The sequence below is a fragment of the Leptonychotes weddellii genome, chromosome 9 (assembly GCF_054177405.1).
Source record: "Leptonychotes weddellii isolate Sample4059 chromosome 9, ASM5417740v2, whole genome shotgun sequence".
Taxonomy (NCBI): domain Eukaryota; kingdom Metazoa; phylum Chordata; class Mammalia; order Carnivora; family Phocidae; genus Leptonychotes; species Leptonychotes weddellii.
In genome coordinates this window covers 66,034,353-66,054,275 of record NC_138377.1, presented here as the reverse complement: position 1 = coordinate 66,054,275, position 19,923 = coordinate 66,034,353, and the positions used below count along the sequence as shown (strand labels likewise).

Here is a 19,923-nt window from a genome sequence, read left to right as displayed (position 1 = left end):
ACGGAACATAAGCAGGGGGAGTGGGAGAGGGAGAAGCGGGCTTCCCGCTGAGCAGGAAGACCGATGTGGGACTCGATCCCAGGACCCTGGGATCATGACCTGAGCCGAAGGCAGACGCTTAACGACTGAGCCACCCAGGCACCCAGAACTTTTTTTTTTTTTTAAGTGGGCTCCATGCCCAGCGTGAAGCCCATTGCAGGGCTTGAACTCACGACATTGAGATCAAGAGTCAGATGCTTAACTGAATGAGCCACCCAGGTGCCCCCAGAACTCTTAAAACTGGCTTAAGCAAGTTGTTTTTAGACCACATTTATTCAAATGAAAAATAGGAAAAAGACATCTGCAGAAGTAATAGCTTGATTATCAATGTCACTTCACTTATGTAAATAATCAAAGACAGACCATACGTTTTACACTCAAAATGGGTCTGCCCTGACAGCTAGTTACAATGGTGTGCAGGGTACAGTCATTGAAAAAGGTAGTTCCTGCCCTTCAGTGTAGTAATTTATAATCTAGTTCAAAGGCAAGTATTCTCTAAACCAGCCATTAGTGAAGGTAGATAGAGGAGTGGAGTAAGGAAAAGAGGAATATTTTGTTCCTCATTTTTTTGAAAGTCTATTTATTTAAGTAACCTCTGCACGCAACATGGGGCTTGAACTTACATCCCCGTGGTCAAGTCACATGCTCTTCCGGCTGAGCCGGCCAGGTGCCCTCCCTGTTCCTCATTTTTAATTCAGCAGGCCTGAGAATGTCTTGGTACACAGTACCTGAAGAAAGCCATCATGCTGGACAAGTTCCTTGGGAAATAGATGTGACTTGGGTTGTTTGCTCAGTGGGTTATCTGAGACCTAAACAGAAGTGATACTAAGGAACTCCTCAGTAGAGCCCAGAAGTTCCAAGGCAGTTGGTAAATGACAGTTATAGAGAAAGCAGGGACAGAAAAAACATGTAGGGGAATGAATGATGTGCTAGGCCCAGGAGATGCTGAAACTGTGTTACAAAGACGTCACATCACACACCTTTGAGTATTTATCCAACTCTCTCCTCGCTCCTTACTTGCTTCCCATACTCAGCATGCTGGACAGCAGTAATCAGCCTCACTGGAGCACTGAGCTCGTAGGAGAACAGCTACAGCAGAAAGTCTCTCAGTTGCAGGACCAGCTGGACACTGAGCTGGAGGAGAAGAGGAAAGTCTTACTTCAGCTGTCCAGAGAGAAAGGTAGGTCAGGCTGTGAAGACCTTTCTCAAGTGAGGCATCCGTTATGTCTGGTGTGGGAGAAGGGAACTTGGGCCAGCATTTCTCCAGTCCTCTCCAGTCCCCTCTAATCCCCTCACCTGATCCTGTTTTTGTGTGGATCAGGGATAACTAGAATAAGAACACTGGCAAGCTGGCAATCAGATCAGACTTACAATCAAGAAAGCATGACACCTACCTCACATGCAGAAGTTATTATATGTAATGAGTTTTCATTTGAGAGGATGACAACTCTTAAATTTATTGTTTTTATTTATTTATTTGCTTTTTGAGAGAGAGAGAGAATCTTAAGCAGTCTTCATGCCCAGCATGGAGCCCAAGGCGGGGCTCAATCTCACGACCCTGAGATCATGACCTGAGCCGAAATCAAGAGTTGAACGGATGCTCAACCAACTAAGCCACCCAGGTGCCCCTTAAATTTATTGTTCTTAAACATTCACTTTATTTGTTGAAAATGCCTTTTATCCTTACCAATTATTTTAGAGGTGACTGGGAGTCTTGCTTTTTGTTTTGTTTTGTTTTAGCCCCTCAAACTGCGAAGCAAATTACTGCTCTTGGTTACTACTTCCATTTTCCCGTCTTAACTCGGAATCACAGTAGATAGTTATTCTGAAGATTTTTAAATACTGTCAAAGAGACCTTTGTCTCACTTCTTTTTGCTAGGTTCGACCTTAATATTTAGTCATATCAAGGTTAGATTTCATTAGATTCTAATATATTCACATAGAAGAGTGAAGGAAAAGAAATATCAAGAAAAATGGAGTTAGGAACCATAAAGGGATAAAGCTCAGGAGCACATGCTAAGGACCTTGTAGTATATATGAGATACAAACAAAGTATTATAAAGACTTTGGGATAATCTAATATAAACTCCCTCCTCTAATGCATGATAATGAAGTGATCACTAAACCTTCCTTCCCTGAAACACCCATACCCACCCACCCAAACACATGCATGCAGAAATGCCCAAATGCCCATTCTCCCTCCCTCCAGGTCAGGGTGGGAGTGGGAGGTGTCACAGGGAACCGATAGCATGGAAGTCAGAATGGAGTTGGGGAGATACTGGTTTGGCTGGTGCTAGCAAAAAGTTTGCACTGTAGGGGCACCTGGGTGGCTCAGTCAGTTAAGCATCTGCCTTTGGCTCAGGTCATGATCTCAGGGTCCTGGATCGAGCCCTGTGTCAGGCTCCCTGCTCAGTGGGGAGTCTGCTTCTCCCTCCCCCTCTACCCTTCCCCCCCACCTCATGCTCTCTCTTTCTCAAATAAATAAATAAAATCTTTTTAAAAAAGAAAAGTTTGCACTGTAGAGGTGCCTGGCTGGTTCAGTTGATAGAGCATGCAACTCTTAACCTCACAGTTGTGAGTTCAAGCCCCACATTGGGTGTGGAGCCTACTTAAAGTAAAAATTAAAAAAAGAAAAAAAAAGTTCGCACTATCCCAGTCAGTCAAGTGGCTCTGTTTGCTGCTGGTGGTGGTTGTGTTGTTTTTTTTTTACAGTTCTGCAGGTGTTTTTTGTTTTGTTTTTGGAGTCCCAAGTGTCAGCTCAGTTTACTGGGTCAGTAAGCTGGAGCCCCTCTGTAGAAATAAGATGAAATTGCTTCTCTAAAAGTAAATTTATAAAATAAATTAAACATCAGTGGGAAAATTTAATTTGCACTTGGTCCAACTTTAAGCTTGATTTCTGATAACTACAGAGTTTCAACTTTCTGGATGATTCCCCCCCCCCCCAGCTCAAAACAAGGATCTGCAGCTTGAAGTCACCAATCTGCTTCAGAAGCATAAGCAGGAAGTAGAGATCCTCCAAAATCAAGAGATAATTTCCCAGTCTCTTGACAGGCAATCTGAACCAGCCACTCACCCAGCTCTATTCCAGGAGACCACTCCGACAGAGGTAAGAGCATGCCTAATCAAGCAGGTCCCCTGAACAGAGGGATCCCCTGTATAGTGGGATGTCTGGCAAATACCCCTGGAAGAGACGATGCTTGAGGGCAGTCTTCAGAAGGCGGTGAGAAGGCTGAGAATACAGATAGCTTCATGAGTTCCACACATTTTTCCCACCCTTTACAGCTCACAGCATTTAGAATGCTTTTTCAGACGAGGACTTGCAATGATCTGCAGAAGAGCCAACAAGCTATCAGAGGCTGTGTAACTTACTGCCGCTCCTGAACATGAGCAACTAGGGGAGAAAGCCCTTGTGAAGTGCCACAGTCCCCTTTCACTCCTGCTGCTGGGATTTTCCTATTACCAACAATTGCTTTGAGAATAGTTATTTCCGTGCCTCTCATATTTCTGTTCCCTTTTACCCATGCTTTTCTCCCGATAGCCCTGTGAACCAAAAAACCAAGAAGAAAAGAAACTGTCCCAGATGCTAAGTGAGTTGCAAGTGTCGCAAGCGGAGACCACGCTGGAACTAGAAAAGACCAGAGACATGCTCCTTCTGCAGCGCAAAATCAACGTGTGCTATCAGGTGCAAGAAAAGGTGGTACAGGAAGGGGGTAGATAAATGGGCACTTGGGGACCACTTCCACACTGGGAATTAAGTGAGGCCCGAGTGTCCAGGGCTGTTGCGAGGCGACATGCTGCCCCGAGGCGACACGCTGCCCCGTGCAACACAGAACGTGCCGTCCTTTGACGCACTGGAGGACTCGCATGGGCCTGTGGCACCTTGGCGTAGAAGCTGGTGAAGGGCCCAGCTAATGAAAAGGGCAGCTGCGAAGCTCCAGGTTCCAGTTTTCCCAGAATCAGGAAACTGTTGTCCTCTGGCACCAGAAGCACAACTGGTCCCGGAAGAGTCTGTGATGACCCCAGCATTTTTTCTAGTGGCTCAGTCTGCCCTGTTAAGGTGATAGCAGAGTCTCCTTCACCCGAACAAGTGCCACCTTTTTATCTGGGCCCTTTGGTGCTGGGCCACTGAGATAGAAAAGTTCAGACGTTATTTTGTTTCAGGAGGAACTGGAGGCGATGATGACAAAAGCCGATAATGAAAGTAAAGATCACAAAGAAAAACTGGAGCGGTTGAATCAACTGCTAGACCTCAAGAACAATCGTATCAATCAGCTGGAAGGTATTTTGAGAAGCCAAGGCCTTCCGCTATCCGGCAAGTCTTAGTCCTTTGTTCTCATCTTGGACCCGTCACGTGGCTCATGCTTGTGCTGCCTCTGTGCACCTGCCTGGAAGGCGGCCTTTTGCGTCTCGGCAGGAGACACATCCCTCCTGTTCTTCGTCCTACCGTCTTTGGTGTTTTCACACATGCGTAGCGGCTTCTTTTCCTCTTTCGTGGCAGTGTCTTCCTCTGATTCCTCTGAAGAGTTTCAGCAGGGCCCAGCAATTGCTGAATCTGTTTTGAGAATTGAGAGCATATCACTGTGGGCCCCCAGGTTGGCGTAACACACTCCCTCTCTCAAGGTTGTTTCCTCAACCCAGGCCAATATAGAGCTTTATCACTCATCTCTCATCATCCTTTTCTGTGACTTCTCTCTAAAAGTCTCTCAGTTCTTTGCTGCGCTTTGAGGATGTCGACGTGACAGGGCAGCTGGCCGGACACGTGTGCAAATTTCAGTGTGGTACTTCCTTTATTTAGGACAGTCGCTGCTGACCAGGAGCTGGTCTCAGTCTCGCCTGTCAAGAATGTTGGCTTTGTTATTAGACTCAGTTTTCAGAGACCTGACTCACACTAACCAAATTCACCAAAGATCGATATTTAAATCAGAATGTTCATTTATTATTTTATGATAGTGGCTGTTTCATTGCTGCCATGAGATGATCTGGAACTAGTGTTCAGGGCAGCCCTCTCTCTGGGAAGCAGAATCAGGAAGCAGCTTACTTAGCGCGGAGCTAGAGTGAAGGGAGGTGGGTCATGCTGGGGCATGATTTATCCATGCCAGGGCCAGTCTGTTAAAAAGTCACTGCCATGTAACAAAGGAAATCCTCCCTTGGATTGAAATTCTCATGTCTTTCAGATTCAGGGTCTTTCTCCTGGGACAGTACAGGATAAATCCTCTTATCTACTTCTGAAGACTCATTTGCTTTAACTTATAGTTCTTTCATTCCTGGTAAGATCAAAGAGTTTTTCATATGTTTACCGGTTATTTGTATTGTGTCTTTTTTGAGAATTGCCTGTTTCTGTCCTTTACCTGTTTCTTGATAGCATTTTATTCATTTGTAGAATTTCTTTATATGCTAAGATTTTTAGCCCTGGGTCATGGAATGCAAAACTTTAAATCTATTTTAGTTACGTTAATCTTATCAGTTAAGAAACCATTAATCTAATCTTTTTGTACTCCATTTATTTTGGGCAGGAAGACATTCTGATGTGTTCAAAATATTTTTATTCTACTACATTAACTCTCAGTATAGGAATTTCATCATCGACACACATTGTGATGATTCAAATAACTCCCCGATTTGAAGGAGACTATATATCAAAGTTTCTGATTGGTTGGACATGGGAGGTAATGCACAGATTTGATAGACTGTCTTACATATCTTTTCATCCCTTTGCCAGTATTTTCAACCTATTTCCAGTAAGTTTCCTCTCCAACTTTTTACTCCATTACTCTTTGACTTACGGTGGATTTTTTTTTTTTTTTTTTTTTTTTTTGCCTTCTTATGTTGAAACTAAATTCTTAACAGTGAAGGGCACCTGGGTGGCTCAGTTGGTTAAGCGACTGCCTTCAGCTCGGGTCATGATCCTGGAGTCCCGGGATCGAGTCCCACATCGGGCTCCCTGCTCGGCGGGGAGTCTGCTTCTCCCTCTGACCCTCCTCCCTCTCATGCTCTCTGTCTCTCTCTCATTGTCTCTCTCGCAAATAAATAAAATCTTTAAAAAAAAAAATTAAAAAAAAAATGTACTAAATTCTTAACAGTGAAGATTCTTGTGACTGATCTGGCTGGAAGGGAAATCATTTCTTGGTGGAGCTCGATGTCATGTAGTAGGCACCATGACTATATCTTGGTATTCTCTCGATGACCCACATCCCAAATTTTTGGAAATACTCCTATTTTGTGTATCTAGTGCTTCTCTATTGGAATTAACAATTAATTCATAGGACTTTGCTGTAAGATAAAACTGACATCTGTAGATGAAATTGTGCCTCCAGTGTTTTCCTGAGCTTAGCATTTACTTTCCAATCATTCATTTTGTACCTTATCTCTAAAGCAGGCCTTGAGTTAGTTGACTGTCAGAATTCAAAGCTCCTGGTTGTCATTCTTTTGCTTTTCTTTTTGAATTACGTGGTGTCTCGAAATCATCAACAATTTGGACTTTCATCATGATTTTTATTCTCCTTCTGTCCAACTTATTTTATCCTAAGGAAGAGCTGTCTATGCTTTAATGGATAGGCAGTTTTCTTTTCCCTCTAGAACAGCTCAAAGATGTGGCTTATGGCACCCGACAGTTGTCCTTATGTCTGGAAACCCTGCCAGCTCATGGAGATGAGGGGAAAGTGGACATTTCTCTGCTGCATCAGAGTGAAAATCTTTTTGAACTACACATCCACCAGGCCTTCCTGACATCTGCTGCCCTGGCTCAGGCTGGAGACACTCAACCTACCACTTTCTGCACCTATTCCTTCTATGATTTTGAAACCCACTGTACCCCACTCGCTGTGGGGCCACAGCCCCTCTATGACTTCACCTCCCAGTATGTGGTGGAAATAGATTCCCTTTTTTTGAACTACCTTCACGGGGCTTCAGCCCAGCTTGATCTACACCAGGCTGTAGCCAGTGAGCACCACACCCTTGCAGCTGGATGGATTTGCTTTGAGAGGGTGCTGGAGACTGTGGAGAAAGTCCGTGGCTCTACCACACTTACTGGTAAGTGCTATTGGCTTCCCATCAGCTCCCAGGACTAATGTGGAATTTCCCAGAGTCTATAGTTGCTCTTCTGGTGGTTTCCCATTTTCTTCCTCAGCCTTTATTCTTAATCCTCGCCACACCATCCGTATCGTCCATGCCTTTCATACTTTCTGCTATTCAGGAGCTGGTGGAGAAGACTTCGGGGTGCTAGAATACTGGATGAGGCTGCGCTTCCCCATAGGATCCAGCCTACAAGCAGGCAATAAGCGAAAGAAAGCTCAGGCCTACCTGTCAGCCAGTGTGCTTGGAGCCTGGGAGGCGCGGGAGGATAAGGTGAGAGAAAGGATGTGCCCAAGCATCTCAAAGGAGCCACAGCCAAGCAGGTCATGAGAACAGCTCAGTCTTCCACTCTCAATAAGTATTTGCTGAATGTGAATGAAGGAGAAAAACTGTCGTGCCACAACCAATCCAGACTCTTCCCTTGGTCGAGCTTGGGTTTGAAATGAAATCGTACCCTTGGAGCTAGCTGCCTCCCCCCTCCTGTGAACAAAATAGCTTCTCTGTTCCATTCTCTAAGATAAGGCTTGAGGGCCTGCACCTCTCTCAAATAACTATCTGCCAGAGCTAGTTTGCAGGCCCGGGAAAGTCATTAGGTTTCTGTGACCCAGTCAGAATTCAGCAGTTCCTTAGGTCATAGCTCTTCCTCATCAAGGGTGCTGGGCTTCAGCTACAGCTCTCTCAGGCTGCCCTTTTCCTTCATCCAAGACCAACATCTTTCCAGTCCAGATCGGATACTTGGAAGCATCAGAATGAGCTGCGGGTGGAAATCATCAGATGCTACGGCCTCCAGAGTCGACGGCTGGGAACCCAGCCCAGTCCATACGTCATGTACCGCTTCTTCACCTTCTCTGACCACGACACTGCCATCATTCCAGCCAGTAACAATCCCTGCTTTAGAGACCAGGCTCGATTTCCAGTGCTTGTGACCTCTGACCTGGATAAATATCTGAGGCGGGAGGCCCTGTCTGTGTACGTTTTTGATGATGAAGACTCAGAGGCTGGCTCATACCTTGGCCGAGTCCAAGTGCCCTTGCTTCCCCTTGCACAAAACAAATCCATTAAAGGTGGGAGATCGAGGTTATTACATCTTTATGCTCTCCGCCCAGTATTGCCTTCATGTTTTACTTTTCTTTGATTACTTGCTTGGAACAGTCTCTCTTAAAAAACCTGCTGAGAGGATTTTAGAATATGGTCAAGAGCAACAGAGCAGAAGACTTGGTGCCTCACTAATCCTATGGAAACATTGGCTGCTTCTGCTTTTTCCTCCCTTTTTTTTGGCAACAAAAGCAAGGTTCTTAAGTGGGTAGACCCACCAACCTGAAGTCCATACATCCATCTCTGAACAAACCTTTTCTGACTCTGCAGTGCTTCCCAGTATTTGTGTTTACTTACGGCCTATTGTTTCTTAGCACATGACTAGATATAGACTATATGCTGTGTCCTTAATACTCTCCCATAATTTTCTTGCTTCTTTTAAGCACAAGTTAGACTTTCATGCCACATCACGACACAGGCAAATTTCTTGGATCTTTTTTTCCCCAATATGGAATTGATGTGAACTTAGGAAGGGTCAACTCTCTGGTTCCGGTATTGGGAGGGTGAGGCAGGAGTGTCTGTGCTCTCATTACCAAGTATGGTTGGGTGTAGCCAGTACCAACTATGTTTAACAAGCTTCTGGGTGTTCCAGAAAGTGTGTGAGGCCTCCCTCCTTCTGATACCACAAGAGCTAAAAAAAAAAAAACAAACAAAAAAAACCCCGACACTTTTCTCACAACTCATTCTTTGCCAAAAAGAAGAGGCAATGTGGGCCATCTGTTAAATTAATCAGTGTTACAAATCAGAAGTCTGGCATTTAGAAAAAGCCATTTTGCTGAAGTTTTCTTGGCTTTTGTTATTTTAGAAATAGGGACCACTTGAGTGTAGATAATGGTTTCTTTGGTCTACCTAAGGCTTAGCAAGCATTAGGTAATAATAATAATGCAATCATGTTTATTGGCTGGGTGACTGATGACAAGCAAGGTATACCTTTCCATACGTCTTTTGACTATCCCTTCCTGAAACCTGGAGATACCCATCTTCCCCCACAAATATTCTAAGTGAATATTAATATTCACTATTTTATGTTACTTCTGAGTGTGTTATCATTATGCTTATGTAATGGATGTTAATTAATGACAAACAAAATATGGTAAAATTCAAAATTGGGGAATAGATAAGGCTCTGGTAAATTCTTGCCTACTTAATGTGGTCTGATCTTATTAATGTCTCTGTGTCTCTCAGGTGATTTTAACCTCACTGACCCTGCGGGGAACCCCAATGGATTTGTTGAGGCAAAACTGGATTGGAAGTCTTTCTACCTACCCCCAGAGAGCTTCCTGAAACCAGAAGCTCAGCCTGAGGAGAAGGACACCAAGGACAGTTTAGAGATTTCATCTGAAGAGGAAAAGGCTTCCTTTTCTCCCCAGGTAGCAGATCTCCACCAATCCTGTGGAGCATAGTTGAGGAAAACAGTATTAAAATTGTAGTATAAGAAATGCCCTCTGTGAATGTCACGTGTTTGGCAAACTTATTCTGCTTCCCTCATAGTGCCGTGAGCCTACTGAGGAAGCAAAACCCTGGGTTTTATTGTTGGGAGGAAAGAAAGATGGCATCTCTCAGCTCTGTGGCAGGAGAGGCATGAAGTCTCATGCTAGGCTGTTAAACACTCATCTTGTAAGGCTGTCTCTGATCCTTCTATTTAGGACCAGATGGCATTTGCTGAGATTCCCATTGAAGCTGGCCAGTATCAAGCTAAGCGAAAACCTCCACAGGTAGGAGAAAGAAAGGAAAGGGAACACCAGGTTGCAAGCTACTCGAGAAGAAAACATGGCAAAAGAACAGGCATCCAAGGGAAGAACAGAATGGAATATCTTAGTCGTAACATCTTAACCGGAAATACACTACAAGTAAGGCCTTAGAAACCCTGCAAAATTAAAATATGGGTTGTAGGGTCCCCAGATATATTATTCTCAGGTAGAAGCAAACACCCAAGATCAGCAGTAATCATGGTTTTTTTTTTTTGTGGCCAACGTGTTTCCTCAAACACAGGTAGTTTAATAAAACTCTGAACCGTTCACTTCATTTCAATGTAATTTAATTCAACAGCTTATGGACTCTGCAATTTATACTGAGAATTTTACCAGTCTACCTCAACTGTAGTCAAAATAAGTTAAAGAGCAAGTATTTACTGAACACCTACTATATGCTTGATACTCTTTTTTCTTCATAGGAAACTAGATTAAAGTTACTACGTAACACCTAAAAATATATGAGATTGTAAATATATATTATCATAAGATTAAATAATATGATTATATGTTATAATCATGTATATTGGATAATTACATTAATATATAATTATTAATTTTATGAGATTATATAATATAGATACAGTTGACCCTTGAACAACATGGATTTGAGCTACATAGGTCCACTTATACATGAGGGTTTTTTTTTTGTTGTTGTTTTTTAAGATTTTGTTTATTTTTTTGACAGAGAGAGACACAGCGAGAGAGGGAACACAAACAGGGGGAGTGGGAGAGGGAGAAGCAGGCTTCCTGCCAAGCTGGAAGCCTGATGCGGGGCTCGATCCCAGGACCCTGGGATCATGACCTGAGCCGAAGGCAGACACTTAACGACTGAGCCACCCAGGCGCCCCTACATGAGGGTTTTTTCAATAAATACAGTATTATGAATATATTTTCCCTTCCTTATGATTTTTTTTCCTAATTTTTTTTTTTTACAAAAAGTTCTAAGTTTATTCCCATAACATATTCTAACGTATCAAAGTTTCAAGCAGGTCCTTTTGAATCTCAAATAAGAAATTAACACATTCAGCATTAATTGAAAATAAGAGAAGGGTGATGATGGTCATTTATGGGTTTTAGTCTAAAATGAAAATGCAGAAAACGTTTATTTTGGTGGGTATGTGTTGATGCCGTATTTCTCCTTGTGAAGCTTCAATTGCTCTTCCTTCTTTTTTGTGTCCATCTTCTTCTTTTTTTTTTTTAAAAGATTTTATTTATTTGACAGAGCACAAGCAGAGGGAGAGAGAGGGAGAAGCGGGCTCCCTGCTGAGCAAGGAGCCTGATGTGGGTACTCGATCCCACGACCCTGGGATTATGACCTGGGCCTAAGGCAGCCACTTAACCGACTGAGCCACCCAGGCGTCCCTGTGTCCATCTTCTGAAATGCCCTGTTGACATTATAGTACAAAACCACCAGGTGTCTGTTACAAACATTGAATCCTGAAATGTGATCATATGCCTTCTTGGCATCAGAGATGAATCATAGACCACATAAGCTGTTCCTCTAGTTTTGGGTGTGTTCCCCACTCAGATTTGACGAATAGGTCGATATTTCCCAAATATATCATACATTTCTTCAGCTGTGATTTTGTATGGCAAATTTCTTATACGTGAAATCCGATTTACTTCAGGTGGTAGTCAAACGTTCCCCCTCTTGGCCACTTGCATCGCCATCTTGATGGTCTGATAAGGTTACTGCAGCAAACACTAGAATTCCTCCAGACACCTCTGGAGCTCGCTCTACTCTTTTTTTTTTCTTCAAATTTTTATTTAAATTCTAGTTAGTTATAGTGTAATATCGGTTTCAGGAGTAGAATTTAGTGATTCATCACTTACATGTAACACCAAGTACTCATCACCACAAGTGACCTTCTTAATACCCATCACCCATCACACCCCCCTCCCTCCATCAACCCTCATTGTTTCTCTGTTGTTTGTTCTCTATCATCAAGAGTCTCTTATGGTTTCCTTCCCTCTCCTTTTTTTTCCTTCCCATATGTTCATCTTTTTGTTTCTTAAATTCGTCATATGAGTGAAATCATATGGTATTTGTCTTTCTCTGACTGACTTACTTCACTTAGCATAATACCCTCTAGCTCCATCTACACTGTGGTAAATGGCAAGATTTCATTCTTTTTGAAGGCTGAGTAATATTCCATTTATACACACACACACACACACACACACACACACACACACACACCACATCTTCTTTATCCATTCATCAGTCAATGAACATTTGGGCTCTTTCCATAGTTTGGCTGTTGCTGATAATCCTTATGATTTTCTTAATATTTTCTTTGCTCTAGCTTCCTTTATTGTAAGAATATAGTATATAATACATATACAGAATGTGTTAATCAACTGTTTATGTTATTGGTAAGGTTTCTGGTCAACAGTAGGTTATTAGTAGTTCAGTTTGGGGTGGGGTCCAGAAGTTACATGCAGATTTTTGGTGTCTCCAACCCCCATGTTGTTCAAGGGCCAACTGTAGTTATATTTGTTATCCTTTTTCTGAAGCAGGTGAGCTACACTGAATGGAAGTTCTCAGGGCTTAAGAGCTTCAGCGATGACAGTTTAAAAAATCAGCAAACGGAAGAGGAAATGACATCATCGCACTCAGCAGTGATGCAGAAAGAAGCCCTAAATCCTGTAAATGGTATTGTCTTTTTTAAAATCTAATTTTCTGCTTAAGCATTAGATTATTTTATCAAGCCAGTTATTTACTTTTTTTTTCATCTTACATTGCTAAACTTTTCATGGAAAATGACTACTGAAGACCCTAGACTTAGTTTTATGTTACAAGTGTGCCGGTTAGGCCAACCAAGGCTGGAATTCTCAAAGTAGCTTTCTATGTATTTAAAGCTTGTTAGCTTGCCAGTTTAGTTACCTAGCAGGTATATCTTGTGAATTATAGTTACAAAGAAATAGGAGAAGGAGTGTGATTGGCTTATTTGGGATGTTGATCCAAATTTTTTTAATTAAGGCAAAGCTTTTTTGTGTTACAGTGAAAGGTAGACTTGGTTTCAGGTTATAATATGGGCAAACTCCATAATTCAGACCAACTCCCTCATTGATGACAACTAAAAAAGTGAAGTTAATATATTTTTAAAAGATCTTAGCGTTTCTTAAAAGCATTCAATAGTCCATAAGAGAGGGAAGAATTACCTAGCCTTGATCAGGGAGATGATTGAAGCTCAGAGAAGTGAGCTGGAACTGCTTCAGCCCTGAGACATTGCTAGTCTGGAAGAAGCGGTGGAGAGACAGAATCATGCTTCTGGTGGACTTTTGGGGTGGGGAAACAGGATGCAGTCTGAATCTGGGGTATGCTCAGCATAGGAAGATGTTTACCCTGGGCAGAACTGCCCACTTTGGTCCAGGACCCAGAAGGCAGCAGCATTCTGAGTCTCTTATGTCTTGAGAGGTAGCACTGTGCTGTGGGCACTTGCAGGGCTGGAGAGACAAGGGCTGACCCAGTGCCCACCAGGACTCCAGACACCGGAATTACCCGCCACAGCCTGTGTAACAGCTGTGCTTATTACTAGCTTCGTGGAGATATAGCTGAATTTTCAAATGTCAACAAAGAACTGGAGCTATGAGAAAACTTGAGATCGTAAGTTTTAAAAAATGTTTTGTCTTAAAATAATTTCAAACTTACATAAGAACTGCATGACTAGGACAGAAAAATTCATCTACACACAAGTTCACACAAATTCACCAACTTTTAGCATTTTCCCACTTTCTGCTTTATCATTTATTCTGAAGCATTTTGAGAACAAGTTGTACATCTCATGCCCCATTACTGCTATATATTTCAGTAAGGAAAAGGAAATTATATGACCACAGTCAAGTTACCAAGTTCACAAACTTATCATGGATACATAGTACCTAATGTCCAGTTGATTCTCAGAATTTGCTGGTTGTCGCAATAATGTCCATTATTAGAAGTCTTTTGTCCCCTTATCTAATCCAGAATCGTACGTTGCATTTGGTCATGTCTCTTTAGTTTCCTTTAATCTGGAACAGTTCCTCATCTTCGTCTTTCCTGACAGTTGACATTTTTGAAGAGTATAGGTGAGCTGTTCTGTAGTGTTCCTCAATTTGGGTTCATCTGATGTTTCTTTGTAATTAGATTCAGCTTATGAATTTTTTTATAGGAATACCACAAAAGTGATATTGTATCCTCCTCACTGCATCACGTTAGGAGGTACATGATGTCAGTTTGTCCCATCATTGGTGATGTTAACTTTTATCACTTGGTTAAGAAAGCATCTGCCAGGTTTTTTCAAAAGTTACCATTTTTGCCTTTATAATTATTAAGTAATCTATTAGAAGATATTTTGAGACTATATAAATATCTTGTTCCTCATCAAATTTTACTTGATAATTTTGGCATTCATTTATGGGCTTTTTGCCTGAATCACAAAGTCTTTACAAAATACATTGCAAATTTGGAAGTGAATCAATAGAAAATATAGAACTGTTCAATACAGAAATTTATCAGAGGAAAAATGGGTCAAAAACAGATTAGATACAACTGAAGTGAGAATTGTTAAAAATATTCAGAATAAAGCAAGGAGAGACAACAAGATGGAAAATATAAAAGCGGAGAAGAAAGACATAAAGGATAAAATGAAGAGGTCTAAACTACATTTAATTAAATGTAGAAGAGAAAGAAGGGGGCAGAGGCAATATTTAAAGTGATAATGACTTAGATTTTTCTAGAAATAATAGAGGATATTAAGATTCAATAAAATGGGCTCCTGGGTGCCTCAGTTGGTTGAGTGACTGCCTTCGGCTCAGGTCATGGTCCCAGGGTCCTGGGATCGAGTCCCACATCGGGCTCCCCCTGCTCTGTGGGGAGCCTGCTTCTCCCTCTCCCTCTGCTGCTCCCCCTGCTTGTGCGTGCTCTCTCTCTCTGTTAAATAAATAAATAAAATCTTTAAAAAAAAAAGTTTCAATAAAATGAAATTCAGTGAAAGTAGGATAACTTAAAAAAAATCCAGATATAGGGGTGCCTGGCTGGCTCAGTTGGTGGAGCATGTGATTCTTAATCTCGGAGTTGTGGGTTCAAGCCCCATGTTGGATGTAGGGATTAGTTAAAAATATTAAAATTTAAATTAAAAAATTCAGATCTAAACATATCAGAGTCAAGATGCAGAAACTAAAATCAAATAGAAAATATTAAAAACATTCATGTAAAAGAAAACAATAGGGGCACCTGGGTGGCTCAGTCAGTTAAGCATCCAACTCTTGATCTCAGCTCAGGTCTTGATCTCAGGGTCATTAATGGCAAGATGCCCCAGTATGCCAAAAGAAAATAATTAACTGCCAACAAAGAATTCTCTACGCAACAAAAATATTCTTCCAGAATGAAAACAGAATAGACACTTAGAGATAAATCAAAATGGAGAATTTGCTTCCAAGCCACATTTTAAGGTTCTTCTTTAGGCTGAAGGAAAGTTATCCCAGAAGGAAACACAAAGATGCAACAAGGAATGAAAAGCAAAGAATATGGGTTAGTTGAAATGACTGTATGAGGCAAAAATATCAGCTGTGGGGTTTAAAATATGTTTAAAATTAAATAATGTGGTGGGTTCAACAGTAGCCCTCCAAAAGTTATGTCCATATCCTAAACCCCAGAATTTGTAAATGTTACCTTACTTGAAAAAAGATTTTTTTGCAGATGTAACTAAGCTAAAGATCTTGAGATGTAGAAATCATCCTGGATTATCTGAGTAGACACACAGAGAGACACATGCAGAAAAGGAGGCAATGTAGCCATAGAGGCAGAGTTTGGAGTGATGCGGCCACAAGCCAAAGAATGCCTGGATCCACCAGAAGCTGGAAAAGACAAGGAAAAAAAGGAAAAGGCAGATTGTCCCCTAGAGCCTTTGGAGTGAGCATAGACTTCCCAATACTTTGATTTTTGACTTCTGACCTCCAGAACTGTGAGAGAATAAATGTCCAGTTGTTGTTGTTTTCTTTTCTCATGAATCTTTTCACCTCTACTTCTCTTCTGGAGGTACAGGCATTTCATCTGGAACAAGTTTAAGTGCCTTGTACATGTTTTATGTAAGCTGGAGGCAAAACCAAGGCTAAAATAACATCTGGCCCAGCAACTAACATCACTGAAAAAGCACATAGAAAGTCCACTCTCTCCTTACTTTATTGTAGAATGAATGACTCTACAGAAAGAAGAGAGAAAAAGGATAAAACGAGGAGATCTAAGCTACACTTAATTAAATGTAGGAGAAGAGAAAGAAGGGAGACAGAAGCAGTGTTTAAAGTGATAAAGAAGTAATTCACATAGGCATTCAGAAAATGAAATCATGAGAAGAAGGGCTATTTTTTCTGGGCTCTCAGTTGTTACCCTCATTAGTTAGTTGTGGATTGCTTTCTTTGATGACTTTCAGAAGCTTCTGGATTTGAGCATTAGATTCACCTATCTTGCATCCAGAGGGGGCAATTTTGAAGTTTCAAGGCTTCACACAGCATCTTTACTATACCACCAAGGAATTCTGGTCCAGGTCCAGTGTGGTCAGGTTCTGTTGCTGCTGAGGGCAGACGAGGGTTCTACACAACTGAAAGAAGTGATGGCACATCCCCATAACCACACACATGTCAGGTTACCCAGTGGTTTCTTCAAAACCTTACAAAGAACTGTAGTAATTCCTATGTGTGTCAGACCCAGATACAAGTGTATTAGCTTGATTTGTGTTGGAGTCACTTTGATAGATGATTGCAGCCATCCCTGGTTATGTTGCAGCATCCGAGCACCAGAGTTTTCAGCTTACAGTAACTCAAGCCCTCACACAGAAGTTTCATGCTGCCATCCTATAGAGCATTCTTCGTGAAGATCAGGTGTGCCAGCCTCTGGTTGATGACTAAAGCTGAAGAGAGCTTCTTGCCACAGTTTAGTGTGAGGTGACGTTCTCCAGTGACAACCTCTGCAAGAAAAGTCAAACCCAAAGAAAGAAATAATAAAGAGCAGAGCAGAAATCAATGAAACAGAAAAGGAATGAGAACATCAGTGAAGCCAACTTTGTTTGAAAAGGTCAACAAACTTGATAAGCCTTAAAAACAAAGCAAAACAAAGAAAACTTGATAAGCCTTTATCTAGAATGACTATACTAATTAAGATCCAACCAGAAATTGCTTAGTAATTTGAACAGGAGAAGTTTAAAGAGTTATTAACTGTAACAGGAGACTGAACTGGGTGGGGGTGGGTGAGGACTGACTAGTAAGAAATAAAAAGAACTCTAAAAATACAGGAAAAGCAGATTTAAAGAGCATCCATTAATCCCCAGAGCTGAGACAGAGTGCCCAAAGAAGAAATAGGTCTGGTAGACAACCCCTTTCAGGGCTGAAATCCAGACCTCACTGGAAGGAGTGAAGTCACGTTTTATTGAATGGCACAGAAGTTTGCTGTGCCTGTACATCGGATCTCCAAGAAACTGTGAAGTTGACCTCTGGAACATTGCAAGCAAACCATTCAGAGAGGTACCATGCCAGTGGCATTTCACTGCAAAGCTACTTTGGCTGGGGGCTGGGGGGGAGGGGGGAGGGTATACCAGAGGAACTGCCCACAGGGAGGTGCCATATACTACAGGCCCCTGGAAACTGTTAGAATTGGATGTTGCAGAAACCATGTGCTGCTAGAAATGTGTTCTGTAGGAAACTGTGAGCTGCTGGAGCCAGGCACTAAGTTGTGGAAGCCTGTTGTAGGAGCCTGGTCTGCAGAGTCCTCTTCTGCAAGAGTCTGCCTGCACATTGGAAACAGGAAGAGAAGCCTTTTCCTCCTCCAGTGATCCTTTTCTGCTCTCTACTGACAAAACTTAACATGGTGCCAGCTGGCAAAGAAGTATTTACAGGGTCCAACTCAATCATTGCAGAGCAGACGATGAAGTTTTTATTTTGAGCTTGATTTATCAATCAAGCAATTGATAATTGGCCTGCTGATCAATAAAAAAAAAAAAAGAGCAAAGACACAAGTTAGCAAAATCAAGAATGAATGTGAGGCCACTACAGACTCTACAATTAAAAGGGCTGTAAAATAATATTATGAACAACTTTATGCAACTTAGATGGAAAAGGCAAATTCCTAGAAAGATACAAATTACCAGAACTGATTCAAGAAGAAATAGAAGATCAGTATTGACATATAAAAAGTATAGACAAGAATTAGTCATTTTAAATCTTCCCAAATAAAGTCTAGTTCCAGATGACTTCACTGATGAATTCTATCAATATTTAAGGAAGAAAAAATGCTGATCCTTCATAGTCTCAGAGAATAGTAGAGCAAGGGAAGCTTTCTAACCGATTTGGTTATAAAGTGGTATTGTCTTGATACCAAAGCAAGCCTAAGACATAAAAAAAAAAAAAGACAACTATAGACCACTATTCAACATGAACATAGATGCAATATCCTGAATGAAATATTAGCAGACCAATCCAGCAAAATATAAAATATAAGGTTGCTCACCATGATCAATTGAGATTTATTCCTGGAATGCAAATTTAGTTTAACAGCAGAAAATTGATTTAATACACTGTATTAATACAATAAAAGCTTTATGATCATCTCAATAGAGAAAAAAGCATTTCAAAAAAATCCAACCCTATTCTTTGTTTTGTTTTGTTTTAGATATTTTAAAATTTATTTATTTAGAGAAAGAATGTGAGCAGGGGGAAGGGCAGAAGGAGAGGAAGAGAGAGAATCTCAAGCAGACTGCCCTGAGGGCAGAGCCCGATGTGGGGCTCAATCCCATGACCCCAAGATCATGAACTGAACCAGAACCAAGAGTTGGTGGCTCAACTGACTGAGCCACCCAGGTGCCTCCCAACTCCCATTCTTGATAAGAACTCTCACCAAACTAGGTAGAAGGAAATTGCTTCAAACTAATAAAGAATAATAAAACCTGTAGCTAACATCCTACCATGTGGTAAAAGATGGAATGCTTTTCCCTTAAGATTAAGGACAAAGAAAGGATGTCTGCTTTCACTACCCTGTTTGAACACTGTAGTAGAGATTTCAATCATGTAATAAGGCAAGAAAAAGAAAGCCATACCAGTTGGAAAGAAAGAAGTAGTGCTACCTTTATTTGCAATTGACATGATTTTGTATTTAGTTTAGAAAATCATAAGAAATCCACAAAATGTTTTTAAAAACTAAAAGCAAGTGAACAACATTGTAGGATATAAATCAAGATACTAAAATCAATTATATTTCCATATAGTATCAATGCACACTCTAAAGTGAAATAAAAAAACAGTATCATCCCAAAAGAATAAAATATTTAGGAATAAATTTAACAAAAGAAATGCAGGACCTATATACAGAAAATTATAAAAGTTCCTGAGAGAAATTAAAGAAGTTTAAAATAAATGAAGAAATGTACCATGTTTATGGATTGGACCACTCATAATTGTTAAGATGGCAGTTCTCCCCCAGATTTATATAGAAGTGCAAATAATTTAGAATGACCAAAACAAGTTTGTAAAGGAACAAAGTTGAAGTTTTTATACTACCTGATTTTTTTTTTTTTTAAAGATTTTATTTATTTATTTGACAGAGAGAGACACAGTGAGAGAGGAGCACAGGCAGGGGGAGTGGAGGGGGGAGAGGCAGGCTTCCCGCCGAGCGGGGAGCCCGATGCGGGGCTCAATCCCAGAACGCTGGGATCATGACCTGAGCCGAAGGCAGGCGCTTAACGACTGAGCCACCCAGGCGCCCCTATACTACCTGATTTTAAAACTTACTATAAATAGGGGCGCCTGGGTGGCTCAGTCGGTTAAGCGACTGCCTTCGGCTCAGGTCATGATCCCAGGGTCCTGGGATCGAGCCCCGCATCGGGCTCCCTGCTCCGCGGGAAGCCTGCTTCTCCCTCTCACACTCCCCCTGCTTGTGTTCCCTCTCTCACTGTGTCTCTCTCTGTCAAATAAATAAATAAAATCTTTAAAAAAA

The 19,923-nt window shown here is 41.4% G+C and overlaps 1 protein-coding gene across 1 annotated transcript in view; it reads left to right on the top strand.

The window, feature by feature from the left end:
* Positions 1 to 937: 937 nt before the first annotated feature.
* Positions 938 to 19,923, top strand: part of RPGRIP1 (RPGR interacting protein 1) — a 41,458-nt gene continuing 22,472 nt past the window's right edge. The window contains exons 1-10 of the mRNA XM_006731354.3: positions 938 to 1,219; positions 2,985 to 3,145; positions 3,578 to 3,721; positions 4,201 to 4,351; positions 6,616 to 7,068; positions 7,232 to 7,383; positions 7,832 to 8,174; positions 9,391 to 9,575; positions 9,852 to 10,055; positions 12,477 to 12,615. Of these exons, the coding sequence (XP_006731417.2) occupies positions 982 to 1,219; positions 2,985 to 3,145; positions 3,578 to 3,721; positions 4,201 to 4,351; positions 6,616 to 7,068; positions 7,232 to 7,383; positions 7,832 to 8,174; positions 9,391 to 9,575; positions 9,852 to 10,055; positions 12,477 to 12,615 (2,170 nt within the window). The 5' untranslated portion in view covers positions 938 to 981. The remainder of the gene's footprint in view (positions 1,220 to 2,984; positions 3,146 to 3,577; positions 3,722 to 4,200; positions 4,352 to 6,615; positions 7,069 to 7,231; positions 7,384 to 7,831; positions 8,175 to 9,390; positions 9,576 to 9,851; positions 10,056 to 12,476; positions 12,616 to 19,923) is intronic.